Source organism: Ochotona princeps, chromosome 13, assembly GCF_030435755.1.
Source record: "Ochotona princeps isolate mOchPri1 chromosome 13, mOchPri1.hap1, whole genome shotgun sequence".
NCBI lineage: Eukaryota > Metazoa > Chordata > Mammalia > Lagomorpha > Ochotonidae > Ochotona > Ochotona princeps.
Genome location: NC_080844.1, coordinates 8,035,571 through 8,049,293, shown reverse-complemented (window position 1 = coordinate 8,049,293; position 13,723 = coordinate 8,035,571). Strand labels below are relative to the sequence as shown.

The window sequence follows — 13,723 nt, the reverse complement described above, 5'->3', positions numbered from 1 at the left end:
ACAGAAGATTTCCTCTCTGTCTCTCCTCCTGTCTGTTTACTGACTTTCCAAAATAAATAAATAAATAAATGAACCTTAAAAGATAAAATTGCTTTCATAGCATCCTTGCATTGAACTCAGGACTCTGAATGTTGTGAAGGTGTTACTTGAGTGATTCTAATAATTCTGAGATATTGTTGCCTTTGTTACTCCAGGGTTGAGAAAAATCTTCCCACAGTGTATTGGCTAACAAAGCCCACCTTAGTGCATGCACAGGCCCTGGTACATGGTACAAAGCTTGTTCAGGAGACTGGTCCAACCTGTCCTGCTTTCCAGCCTCTGTAGAGGCCCTCAGTGTCCTCTCTTGACCTAGATGAAGTTGCTGTCATGTTCCCCATGTGCATGTGGGCCTGCCATCAACTGCACAGATGTCAGCAACTGAGGAAGCCCAGTTCCAACACATGCACTCCAAGGTCAGACACATACATTATGATTTTCCCTGCCGTCGGGGTTTGAGTGCAGCCATCTAGTTAGGGAGTCCCCAAGAAAAATCGCCTGAGTTGACCTCAGACTTACTTGTGCATGCAGGGTCATGTTCAGACATCACCTGCAGCAGCCAGTACACAAATCAGTGGATGCAGCTCCCTGGTCAGTTCTGCCCCAAGCCCCATCTCTCGTGTGAACTGATGGGTGCTGCAGCCGAGCCCAGGCCAGGCAGCCACAGTTCTGGTCTTCACACATACCAGTGGGTGCTGTGGCCTATTCAGGGTGACTCCCCATAAACTCCACCAGGTCAGCCCCCAGCCCCAGTTTTTGCGTGTGCCAGCATGTGCTGCAGCCTAACCTACTCCGTGATGCGTCCATCTGGCTCGTGTGCACAGTCATGAGTGTTGCATCTTAGTTCAACCTGGCCTGTCTCCAGACCAGCCCATGCCCAGTCCCAGCTCTCATGCTCTCGTGCTCACCAGTGGAAGCAGCAGCCCCACAAATGAGTCACTGAAATTTGCCTACCAGGCCCACTCCTACTGCTGGGTCTTGCAAATGTCAGTGGGTATTGTGTCCTAGTCTGAGATGGCATGCCCAGCTTGGCACTGACCAGCAGGTGCTACAGCCTGGCTCTACCTGCCCGACCCCAGTGCTAGCTCTTGCTGATGGGTGCAGCAGCTACCTCCCCCCACTGACTCAAGCCCTCATGTGAACTGGTGTGTGGTGTGGTCCAACACAGCCTGGCCTGAGCCCCATTGTGGATCTTGCTCATGCCAGTGTGTGCTGTAGACTGGCCCAGCTCAGCCCACCCCCAGACAAGCCACACACACAGGATGCTGGGTGCTGTGGTCAGCTTAGAACATCCTGTTCCTAGCCCCAGATCTGACATTCAATTATGGGAACTGCAGCCTAGCAGGGGAGTTCCTCATGTAGCCTATCGGGCCTGCTCCAAGTAACAGATCTTACCTATGCCAGTAGGTGCTGTGGCACAACATGATATGGTCAGCCCTCAGTCCTAGCACTCATCGGCAGATACTAAGGCATAGTACAACTGCCACTACCTATTATGACAATTGCCAGTGAGTACCACAGCCTTACCCAGTCTTCCTAACCCCCGGACGTTGTGTTCATGTGATATAGTGGGTGCTGCAGCTTGGCCTGTCCCACATCCATCTTGGCTCTTGCAAGCAAAAGTGGGTGCAGGAGCCCAGTCCAGTCTGCCTTGCCCCTGACTTAGCCCACATGCATGCTGTATTACAAATGGTGTTTCAGCCTTGCCCAGCCTGGTCTGCCCACATCCCCAACTCTTGCACTCACCAGAGGGAGCCGCAGCCCAGCAGGAGAGTAAATACAATGAATACCCCTACCAGGCCTGTTCCCAGCCCCAGCTCTTGCTTACACTGATGCACTCTTCAACCCTGCCTGGTGTGGCCAGCCTATACTCTCAGCTGTAGCTGGCAGGTGTTGTAGCCTAGCAGAGTCAGGTTCACCCTACACTGTGCCCTGACTTCCTGTGCATGCTAGCAGATCTGTGGCCTGGCCTAGCCCGGTCTGTCCCCAGAACCAGCCCCCACAGAAACTGAGGGATAAAGACCACCTGCCTCACCTGACCCACCACCAGCCCTGGCTCTTGTGCTCCCCAGCAGGAATGCAGCCTGATAGGGAAGTTCCCTAGATTCTCCTACCAGGGGCGCTCCCAGCCTGATCTCACACAGCTTGTGGGGGCCAATGGCCTTCCTGGCATGGTCTGTCCTCAGTCCTGGCCTTTGCATGTGCTGGCAGGTGCTGCAGCCTGCTGCACCTCCCCTCTTCCCAGCCTCAGCTCCTGCAAGTGTCAGGTGGATTCCTGTCTGTGAGTCCTGTGGTCCAGCCTTGCTCAGCTCACCTCCACCACCAGTTTTCTGGGTAAACCTGTGGGCCTTTTGCAACACTCAGGGAACCTGTGTAGCAGCTGTGCTCGTGGGGGGTAGGGAGGATCACAATATCAAACGAAACAGTTCAAAGCAAACAATTTATTATCAATATGGAAACAAACGAAAGAATCAATCAATATTAAATCACCAAAGGTCCTAGGTTTCCTCCTAAAGGTGGAGTGGTGGGTAGCCAGCAGGCTTCCGAACAGCAGCAGTTCATCATCTCCGTCCTCAGGGAGGTGGATACTGACTACCATGACGACTCCTCCTCCTCCTCCTCTCCCTCCTCTTCCTCTTCCTCCTCCTCCTCCACCTCTTCCTCCTCCTCCTCTTCTACAGGTTTCTCCACCATAAAACACACCTCTTCTTTTGCAAAGTTCTTCTCCTCCTCCACAGGCTCCTCCTCCATAACTTCCTCCTCCTCTTGTTGTTCCTCCTCCACAGGCTCCTCCGTAAATCCTTTCTCCTCCTCTTCCTCCTCCTCCACAGGCTCCTCAATAAATCTTCTCCTGCTCCTCCTTTTGTTGCTCCTCCTCCACAGGCTCCTCTGTAAATCCTTTCTCCTCCTCCTCCTCTTGTTGCTCCTCCTCCACAGGCTCCTCCGTAAATCCTTTCTCCTGCTCCTCCTCCTCTTCCTCTCCTCCACAGGCTCCTCCTCCACAGACTCCTCCTCTTCTGTAAAGTTCTTTTCATCCTCCACAAAGTTTTGCTCCATATCTTCCTCCTTCACATCTTCCATCCTTTGCACCCAAGTGGATGCACAGCCTAATATGATTCATGCTCAGCGGTCAGGATAGGGGGACACGAGCTCCGGAGGGGAGCCTTGTCCAACATGGACACCTCAGAATAAACAGAAGGCAGGCTTCTGGTCAGCCTAGGCTGGGCACCGAGGGGGCTGGCACCCTCCTTCAGGGGCTCAACAGCATCCAGCTGCGCTGTGGATTGAGCAGCAACAATGCCATCAAGCTGCTGCTCTCTGCTCATGGGGCTGGCCCAGAGGGCTGGGACAGCCTGGCTGGGGGCCAAGTAGCCCTGCTGGCTGGCCAGGTCAAGGCGCCCACAGACTGTGCCTCTGGTAGGCAGCTCTGGGTTTGAGATGCTGCGTTTTTCAAACAACATTCCCCTCCCATGCAGGGTTTGTGGGGATGCGGGGCAGGAGCAAATCATAGATGCAGAGGAGGTCTCAGACAGGGCTGGGGATGAGGGGCTTGGGGAGGCATCGTCGTCAATGTCTTCCTCCTCATCCTCCTCAAGTATGGTCTCAAGTGGCACAATGTCCCACAGCAAGCTCGGAAAGCGAGGGCGCACACCAGCATCCTCCTCCTCCTCCACTTCCTCCTCCTCCTCAAACTCCTCCTCCTCAAACTCCTTCTCTTCCTCCTCCTCTACAAAGTCTTCCTCCTCCTCTTCTACCAGTTCCTCCTCTGCAAATCTTGCCTCCTCTTTTGCAAAGTCCTCCTCCTCCTCCTCCACAGGCTCCTCCTCTGTAACTTCCTCCTCCTCCTCTTCCTCCTCCTCCACATGCTCCTCCTCCTGCTCTTCCGCAAAGTTCACTTTCTCCTCCACAAAGTTTTGCTCCATATCTTCATCCTGAACGTCCTCTTCCTCCACATCCTCCTTCTCCATCTTCTCCTCCTCCCCCTGTTCTTCCTCCTCCACCATGCTTTCTTCCTCTTCTGCCTCCTCATGGTCACTGCCTTCATCACTATCATCATGAGAGGGCACATTGATGTTGACACGGGAAGTCCAGCGCCTGAGTGGGCCTGGCGCATCTGACATGGTGTCCTGGAGTCCTGGGAGATGTGCGCCATGTATAGGCACTGAGGTACCCTCAGGGTGCCCCTGGCCATGTGACTGCGGACTGTTCCCCTCAAGACTGCCCATCCCCTCCTCTGCATCTTTCTTTAGGTTGGCCTGGGAGTCATAACTTCCAAGACAATCTTCCCCCTGCAGGGGAGAAGCTGAATCCCCAGTGGGCTCCTGGCATGGAGGAGCTGCAGGTTCAGGGTGACGCCCTTTGCTCTCCTGAATGCTGTTCTTTCTCTTCAGGGCCACAGATGGAAGGATGCTCCTCAGGGAGATGCGGGCACCTCCCCTGGCTGGGCTGCCAACTGCTTTGGGTTTTTCTGCGAGGAAAACGAGTGAGTTTTGTTTCACCACAGACACCACACGTGGCCTGCAGGGTGCACTGCCCTAACTTGATCAGCGGGGTCCCTGTCACCTGCTGTGATGCTCAGCTCACCCTTCAGGCGCTGACCTCAGAGGGAAAGGCGTGTGCAGCCAGGCCTAGGTCAGTGTCAGGGATACCTCTGGCCCAGCTGGACAGTGCCCCCCGGGGGTGCAAGGGCCCTGAGCACCCTGCCTCATTCTCATGTTTGGGGCACCTGCCATGCATTCAGGACCCAGTGGAGTTCTTGTTGCCTGAACCCCCAGGCTTCCTTATACCCTGACATGGGACCAGCTTAGTGTGTCTGTGTCCCTCCCTCCTAAATGGTTAGAATGAACTGACCCCTCAGGTGCTGGTGGTCAGAGCTAGGACTGCGGGACAGCAAGGAGGTCACACAAGAGCCCTCAGTGACAGGGGATGCTCTCCTTTAAAGTGTGCCTGGGTATGCCCAGCGTCCTCTGCCTTTGGGACTCTGTTCCCCAAGGACACAGCAGTGACCCCTTCTGGGAGACTCCCCTGCTGGGAGACTCACCATCACTGCCTCTGCCACATGAGGACATAGAGGCGGCACCGGCTGGGAGGCACAGCTGAGCCTCACCAGTACCTGCACGGGCCTGTGCCTGGCCTGCTCTGCAGCCTTTCTGTGCCGCATGGCTGACCCGGGCTCAGACCACCTATGGAAGCAGCAGCCATGGACAAACACAGGGACCCTCCCCATCACCACACACAGCAGGGTGGTGCTGCTGGTCATGCTGCCCTCTGTGCCCTCAGAGACATGGGCACCAGGCTGGGCCTATACCCTTGCACTCAGCTGCACTCAGTTCTTCCCTTGGGCCTGCAGTCCCTGCCTCTGGGTCTGAGCTGCTCCTCTGTGTAGGATTTGATGCCCACAAAAGGGTCACCTGGGCCCATTCCAGGTGTTCTCCAGTGGCTTCAAGAGATGGAGCGACTGGCTGCTTTGACCCTCAGGGCCCAGGGTCGGCCACAGCCAAACTTCCGTGTGGCCCCTCCCATATGCAGGTGGGAGTCCTGCCACACCTCTGTCCTATGAGGCTCCTGGGAGTTCAGCTGTGGGCACCAGGCTTTGCACCTGTGTTGGGGCCAGTGAGGGAAAGACTGCCCCTAGGGCAGAAAGGGACACTGCCCTCTGGCTGAAGAGCAGGGCAGTGCTCTGGGCTCCAGGGTGCAGTGAGCCAAGGGCCTGGGCCCTCCCACTGCTGACACCCCCAGGGGAGAACGGGCTGCCTGAGACCTGCTCTGGACTCACCTGCAGCAGGCAGGGGGCATTTTAGCTTGGCTAGCTCCCGCTTGCAGCCCTGCAGCTTCTTGATGACAACATCATCATCCAGGGCCCAGGTTTTCTTCAGGGTCTCCTGTAGGAACTCCTGGAGGTCATCTGTGGACATCCTCTGCAGGCGCTCTATGCATGAGGGAGGGTGTCAGACTGGGAGTGGCCGGGGGATGGCCCAGCAGCCATGGCTTCTCTGACCCCTGTCTCTGGCCTGTGCAGGGGTTGGATGAACCTTGGACACCGATGGGTGTCAATCCCACCATGGAGGTGTCACACTCATAGGAATGACCTTGGCCAGACCTCCCTATGGGCTGTGTCGGGCTGAGCTTGGGATGACCTTGGGTGCACTCGGAGTCCCCCCAAAGGACCCTGGGCTGCCAGGGCACCTCATCAACACCCACGTCCTGCTCACTGCATCAGCAAGGGACCCCGGCTCCTCTACCCCCAATGCCCTGGCCTCTTCAGTCCCTGAGAACTTACTGTGATGCACCTTCAAAATCACACAGGCCATCGTGGTGAGCATCTGCTGCCCCTCCAGTAGGAAGACATCCCACAATCTAATCGCCAGTGAAAATGGCACCTAGGAAGAGCAGGTGTGAGAGGACCTCACCCATCCAGGGCTGAGCAGGGCCCCCCTAGGGGCTATAAAGTGGGCAGTGCCCATGCCCCAGCACAGCCACACACCCCAGGAGGCTGCCTACATGAAGCCATAGAATCCTATGTGAGGGTCTCATTTCATTGCCAAGTTGGCCATGTCTGTCAGCCACATCTGAGACCACTGAGGATCCCACAGCCTAGGGAGAGGAGGGCAGAGGCCTGGCCAGCACATCCAGTACCTTGGTGCCCACCAACACTGCTCTGTGCACTTTGGAGACCACACTGCAGATGCCAGCATGCCTGTGAGCTGCTTGAGGGTCAGAGCTCCTGTGGGCCAACTCCAGGAAGCCTTCCAGGAGTGAGTGCTGGGCAACCCAGCTACACACTGGGGTGGATGCCAGGACTCAAGCACCTTCCCTCTCCTTCTGGAAGACACTGGGATTTTCCAGGTTTCTCTGGATGTATGTTCTTCCCTCCCTGCTGCCCTGGAACCTCAGCCTCTACCTGGGCGGCCCCCTGCAGGGCAGGGTCTGGCTTGTGTGCACAGCAGGGTCCCTCCTGTGTCTGCTGGGTTGGAGGAGCTCAGCCCTGCTGTGGGAAACTGGACTCAAAGTGGGGGGAGTGGGACAGCCAGGCACCGGGGCATCAATTGCCTTGGGCAAAGGGTCCCCAGGGCACTTACAATCTCCAGAAAACATTGTGTAAACCAGTGCTTGGTGATGCTCCCAAGGCTTATGCTCTGCTCCTCCTGAGGAAGAGAGAGGGTGAGGTGAGGGCGGGGAGCAGGCCTGAACTCCCCCTGGCCTGAGCCCTTGGCAGGGCCCCAGGGTGCAGGAAGCCCAGCAGCAGGTGCATGTGCACCTCACAGCCACACAGGCTCCTGAAGGGAACCTCCCCTCCGGCCCCTCTCCTTCAGGAGAGTGCGTTCAATCTATGCCAGCTCTGGGGACAGTGTGCTGGAAAGTGAAACACATGCCCAAACTGTTGCAGACCTAAGCAACCAATGAAAGCCTTGTTTGTGATGTGGTTTCCCTTGGTCCCAGGCAGCCTAAACACTCCCTCTGGCCCCCACCTGTGTGCAGAGCCCCCCAGAGCAGGCAAGAAGGTGTCTTACTCACCAGGTGTTTTTCAAGAGCAGGGAGTGCCTGGTGTATGACATGTTGCAGACGCTTCTGCAGGTCTTCCAGTGTCCCTGACCCGGGCTTGTAGACATCTGAGTAGGATCAGCCCCCAGCCCTCAGATCAGAGCCTCTCCCAGGAAGAGCCATTGGCCTAGGGTGGGGTCTTCCTGAGCACTGAGGGGAGAGGGAGGCTCTCACGGGGCAGGGGGGAAGACATCTGGTCAGGGAGAGGAGCTACAGGGGAGGTGGGTGCAGGTGGGACTGTGTGGGGCCCAGGCCAGGCTGCCCCTGCTGACAGCTGGGGTGACCGCAGCCAGCCCGGGCGCATCAGGACCATATTCCACCATGCTGAAGTGAAGAGGGGTGACCCTTCAGGGGATGCTGCCTTCTGGGGTTACCCGGTGTGGGTCAGTGGGTGAGTGGGTGGACAAGTGTGAGGCAGGAGGGCCATTTGGGACCCAAGAGATTCCTGTTCAAAGCCATAGCCTGGGGCCTTTGGGAGACGGGAAGTGGGGGCTACAGTCTGGCACTGGGGCACTAGGCTGTGTGACCATCAGTGGATTTGCATGCCCTGGGCCCAACACACCCACCCTACGTGCACCAACCTTTCAACCCATATTTTTTATCTTCCATTAATTGTACTAGGGCCCAGAAGGCGTCTTCTTCGCCCATCCACATAAGTAGCATTGCCGCTAGATGGCTTAAGCCCTTGCGATAGCCCACCTCCTATAGAAGCACAAATGCACATCAGTGTGACATCCCACTGCTTGTCTGTCCTCAGGTGCCATGGGACCTCTCCTGAGAGGGTTGAGGGTTCATGCCCTGCTCTGCTACTGCCACATGGGGATTGTGACCTCAAGATTTGGAGCACACATGAGATCCCAGTGTCCCGGGAGAGAATCCCACAAGGCCTGGGCTCAGGCAGTGCTTGGGGAAAACCAGAGCCAAGAACACATGTACCCCCTGCTCCCCCCTCCACCAAGATGTCAGGGTGTGGCAGGCTGCTGCTGGCATCCAGGCTCCACCCCGACAGAAGCCCCTGTGGGTGCCCTAGTGGGCATTTCAGACAGGAGGAAGAAGCACCAGGGTTTGGCTTGCTAGGTCCAGGACCCAGGCTGTCTGGATATCACTCCCACAGTCACCAGGCAGGATGCCCGGGTGAGGTCAGGAAGATGGGGAGCCCAGACCTTGCTGGCATCACCCGAGGAGTCTGGCAGCAACTGCCCTCATGGGAATGTTCTGAGAGGTTTTGCAAGGTGATAGAACTGTGTGGCATTGTAATTTAGGCCAGTGACACCTGCCACACGCCTGATGGGTACAATGGCATCAGGAGGACCCAGGCTCAACTGTGATGACCACAGCACAGTCACACAGCTTGCCTATCCTCCTTGTGCAATGCTGGTACTGAGGAGCAACCCCAACCCTGTCTACTCCTGAGATATGGAGAGCAGTTCAGTAGGATGGCACCTGTTTTGTACCAGGGCTTGAGGCCAGGCTCCGTGTACCCAGCCTCAAGCTGGGTTGAGGGCTTGAGGCCGGGTTCACGGAGCCTGGCCTCAACCCCTTGCTGTCTCAAGTTGTGGAAGATAGAGGCCCCCTCATTGCAGCCTTGGTTCACTGTGACAGAGACAACCTGGGTGGACACCCCAGGGGGCAAGACCAGGTAGCTTCTCCCAGAATACTTACAGGGTCATAGTAGGAATAGGTAAGAAGAATGTGGAACAAGGCTTGTTGTCTAGAAAAGAGAGAGAGGAGACTGTGCTTCCGAATCGCTGGGGAAGTGTGCATGTCTGGTGTGTGTTCACATGGAGGGCAAGTGTTATCTTTGTGGTGTGCTCCAAGTGCTGGAACCCCTGCACATTCCTCCTAGCAATGACCCAGAGTGACTGTCCTGCCCACGCTCAGTAGTTAAATGGGTTCATTTCTCCCATTCTAACAGCATGCACTGGTGCCGCCTGGTGGTTAGGCACTAAGCAGGTGTGTATATGTTAGGCAGGTGGATTCTGTGTGCAGTCCTGGAGTGTCCCTCCTAGCCTGGGCCCACATCCAGGCAGAAAGCCTCTTGCTTGCCTTCTTGTTACTGAGCCTTAAGATCTCTCTATTAAATGAATCTGAGATCTTCATTTTAGATATTTTGTAAGTATCATCTCTCTGTCTCTTTTCATTTCATTCCATAGTGTCTTTTGGAAAGTAAACTGTTCAATATTGTGAAGGCCCAGGCACCCATTGCTTTTTCTGGTGTAAATACCCCGTGCTTTAGGTTTGCATCCAGTGTTCCCTGGGACCCCGTCCCTCCCTGTCCCCAGGGCTCCTGCAGCCCAGAGGCCTTACTGTATTCCAAATCGTGGCAGAAAGGTAACATTGTTATTGAATGTCCACAAAATATCCACATCGATCTCCTGAACATGGTCTGAGCAGAGCCTGGCCCTCTCTTTCAGTTGCTGCAGGGCGGGGCAAGGGGGAGACACCAGCCTCAGTGCCAGGCACAGGCCCATCACCCCTCAAGCACCCCACGTCCACAGCAGCTCTTCTGGCTCAAGGAGCGAGTTCCCTGAGGAAGCTCACTCCCCTGTGGGTGCAGACAGAACCAGCTGAGGGCCCCTAGCACACGTGACCGTGCTCTCACTCCAAGCAGTCTCTTCACCGGGACCCTGCACCTGCTCTGGGCCTTCCTGTGGCCAAGCAGCTGGGGGTGGGGGCCCAACAAGGAGGAGGGCTGTGCCTCCAGCAGATGTGCAGGTGGCCAGGCCCAGCAGAGTCTATGGAGATGAGCAGGAAGACTGAAGCAGGATCCAGAGAGGAAGGCCAGGGGAAGGGAACCCTAGGCCCACCTGAAGGGCCACTCAGCCTGGGCTTCAATGTCCACCACATCAGAGCCGCTGGCTCCTGGCCAGGCCTGAGAAGGTGGGCCACCTCAGGCTCAGGGCCCTGCCATACCTCATATCGCCCTGGGTTCTGGGTCTTCCTCTTTTGTATATCCAGGATCATAGACCAAGCCTCCCCACGCACCTCGGCAGGGATACCCTTGGAAACTCTCCTATGAAACTGCAGGAAAAAAGGGGCTGTGGTGAGACCCCTTCCCAGGCCCACCTTGGGGAGTATGCAGGGTGAGGGGGCATGCAGGGGAGGCTGGGAGCTCTGTGGATCTGCCTAGCCCTTCCTGGATCATGGCTCACAATGACTCGGGCCCACAGGCCCTGCTTTATGCTATCTGCTGCCTGTGGGGCAACAGGATCCAGCCCAGTGGTGACACTGGATTTTCTCCCAGGTCAGTGATGCGTGTGTGTGTGTGTGTGTGTGTGTGTGTGTGAGAGAGAGAGAGAGAGAGAGAGAGAGAGAGAGAGAGAGAGAGGTGCATGGGACCCATGTTCCCTTTCAGGCAGGACAATGGCCCTGGGCCTGTGATGACAGGCAGTGCCTGACAGCCATGGGTGCTACTCAGCCCAGCTCTGTCCCAGGTTCCCCAGCGGCCCTCCTCTCCCCAATACCTTTTTGGTGCTGCAATATTTGTCATAGTTTTTAGCCATTTTAATCCATTTCTGCACTCTGCGGGATGCCTGGAATTTATACTGGAAAAGGAGACAGGAAGGGGTGAACCAGGGGCTGGCCTCCAAGTGTGGCCCCCTTGGGTACATCACAGGAGCCCTGTGGGCACCCAACACAAGGAGCCAGAAAAGACAGAAGCCATGGACACAGGCCTTGTGGCCAGGGGAGCCCCGGGGGACTTGCCTCTGATTACAACACAGCCCATGCACAACTCTGAAACCCCTGAATCCCCAGTCACATCTCATCCATGCCAATGGAACACACAGGACCCACACGCCTGCCAGGACTGCCGCCCAACCAGCTCAAAGCCAAGGTCAACGTCCCACCTTCTTCCCAACGGTGTCATTGTTGGGAAGTTTCTCACTGAAAGGGAAAAGAAAGAATTATTAAATGGGTCCCAAACCAAGCACTGTTCCTCTCCCAGGCAAGGCCAGGAAAGGACCAGTGTCACCCTCCTCCTGCCTGAGCTTCAGCCCAGGGCTGAGAAGGAACAGGGGAGGTGGCTACCCTGATGGCAGATGCCTAGCAGGTCTTGGTGACCAGGAGCACAGGCATCCCTGGGTCAGGCAGGGATGCTCACTGTCCCTGGGGCCCAGTGCTGTCATCAGGCACATGCTCCCATGGGATACATGAAAAAGAAGAAAGGGAGATAGAGAGTGAGAGAGAGACTGACAGACTGACTTCCATCCATGGTGAACCAGGACCAGGTCAGGGGCCAGGAACTTAATCCGCATCTCCCAAATGAGTGTAGGGTTCCAAGCAATTGGTCATCTTCCACTGCCATCAGCAGGGAGCTGGATCAGAATTGCAATAGCTGGGACATGAACCTGTGCCCATCTGGGATGTTGGTATTGTAGGACTTGTTTTAACCTGCTACATGAAAACAGCTGCAGGAGTTCTTGAAACCCAACCCTGCCCAGAGATGAACTGGGGTGCAAACAGCTCACCACAGAAAACCAAATTTATCTGGTTTAAGACCACCATGTTCTTCATCCTCGTGTACCAGGAGCATGCTGTGATGCAGTTTTTGAGGACCCTGCAGCCGAAGGGGACACAAGTCAGGAGCCAGGGGTGTCAGAGTCAAGGAGAGTTGCACACCCCTCTCCCTTCTGTGTCCCCTTGGGTCTCAGGGTCACAGGCACACCCAATGGAGTTAGGGCCCCACTTCTTCTCCCTGCACCCTGGTCAGTACCCTTTCATATTTCATAATTATCGACGCACGCTCCCTGGCCCATGGGGACCTCGCAGCATCCATATTGCATCTGCAAGACAAGACACACATACAAACATGACTGAGGACTGGAGGACCCACAGGAGAACTGCTATCCTGAGCTCTGTCCCTCGTCAGAGAGGGACAGCCCCACACCCAGGCTGACAGGCATACAGTGGCCAGACCACAGGAGGGATCTTGCCCAGGGCATGGGGATGGAAAGAAGGTCAGGTAGTCCTGGTCTTACCTCCAGAAAAGGTTCCTCCTCCTCGCCCCCTTGGGCAGCCAATACACTCCAGGAAACACCATTCCCATCCCTCCACATTTCTGGGATTCTCAGAGCAGAACTGGCTGCCCCCACCTGTGATAAGAGCTAGAGAGCAAGTTCCACTCACCTTCGTCGAGAACTCATTATGTTCTCACACTATATCCGTCTCCTACATTCACCACCAATACCTGTACAGGTCAGTAGTCAGCAGGCTACTGGCCACTTGTCAACTACCCAGAGGGTGTGCCTCTCAGTGACTGTGACATCATAGAATGCTGCCAGCCACTCACAAAAGTGGTATCTCATGTGGCAGGAGGGTCAGGGTGCAAGCCACGCCTTCATGAAATACCTCCAGAGATTGGCCCTGTGGCCTCTACGGGGCCCTGGTGAAGACGGCAGAACTGGGGTGCCATGAACTCAAGGGTGGCAGTGCCCTCTGTCACCTGCTGCAAAGGTTCCATGTCCCATTATACAGGCCCTCCTGCATATCCTTCACTTCTTCATCTGTGATGTAATTGCAGAGCATCCATTGTGTACATGTAGCATAGGGAGCCCACACACGCATCTGCTCCAACTGAGGTCCCCCAACTCTGTGCTTGTTGCTGCAATGACCAGACCTGGGGACTCCCTTGTGCCACCTCACATCGTACCACAGGCCCCATCCCAGCACACCACCCCCATCTATCTCCACCTGCTCTTTTCCTGCCCCTCGTTCTTGGGGCTTTAGATGTTGCACACACGGACGGAGGAGAGAGGAGTGGCCAGCTGAGTCCAGCCTGCCTGGACTTCATGCTGGCCTGGCCATGAACAGCAGAAGCCAGAACCCTGACCTGGACACTGAGTACGGGCTTAGGATCAGTCACTGGGACTCCCCAGCACCAGTCCCTGATCCACAGGCTGGTGACACTGGGCAGCTGCTGACCACAAGGACAGGCCCAGCACATGTGGGCAGGAGAGGCAACAGCCCACAGCTCCTGGAGTGCTCATCTCCAGGATGGCCAGCACCAGGGGATGCAGCGGTCACTGTCAGCAGCAGTTCAGCCCTGCCAGCACCTGAGCCACCACAGTGATCACCACTGATAGCTGAGGTTTGGGAACTAGCAAGTGCCGCAGAGTCACCTTGCCTCCTGACCCTGACTCCTGGG

The 13,723-nt window shown here is 56.2% G+C and overlaps 1 protein-coding gene and 1 long non-coding RNA gene across 2 annotated transcripts; both read right to left on the bottom strand.

Annotated features, from left to right (window-relative positions):
• Positions 1-3,159: 3,159 nt before the first annotated feature.
• Positions 3,160-8,252, bottom strand: LOC131481767 (USP6 N-terminal-like protein). The gene is made up of 8 exons (XM_058671892.1): positions 8,160-8,252; positions 7,552-7,646; positions 7,116-7,181; positions 6,317-6,416; positions 5,813-5,965; positions 4,208-4,504; positions 3,587-3,763; positions 3,160-3,218 (listed from the first exon to the last, which is right to left on the bottom strand). Exons 1-8 carry the CDS (start codon positions 8,239-8,241, stop codon positions 3,160-3,162), a joined length of 1,029 nt encoding a protein of 342 aa, XP_058527875.1. The 5' UTR covers positions 8,242-8,252.
• Positions 8,253-12,124: 3,872 nt separating this feature from the next.
• LOC131481658 (uncharacterized) lies at positions 12,125-12,807 on the bottom strand. Its single transcript, XR_009246483.1, has 3 exons — positions 12,706-12,807; positions 12,293-12,362; positions 12,125-12,136 (listed from the first exon to the last, which is right to left on the bottom strand). It is a non-coding gene; the product is annotated as an uncharacterized LOC131481658 (long non-coding RNA).
• Positions 12,808-13,723: the final 916 nt, after the last annotated feature.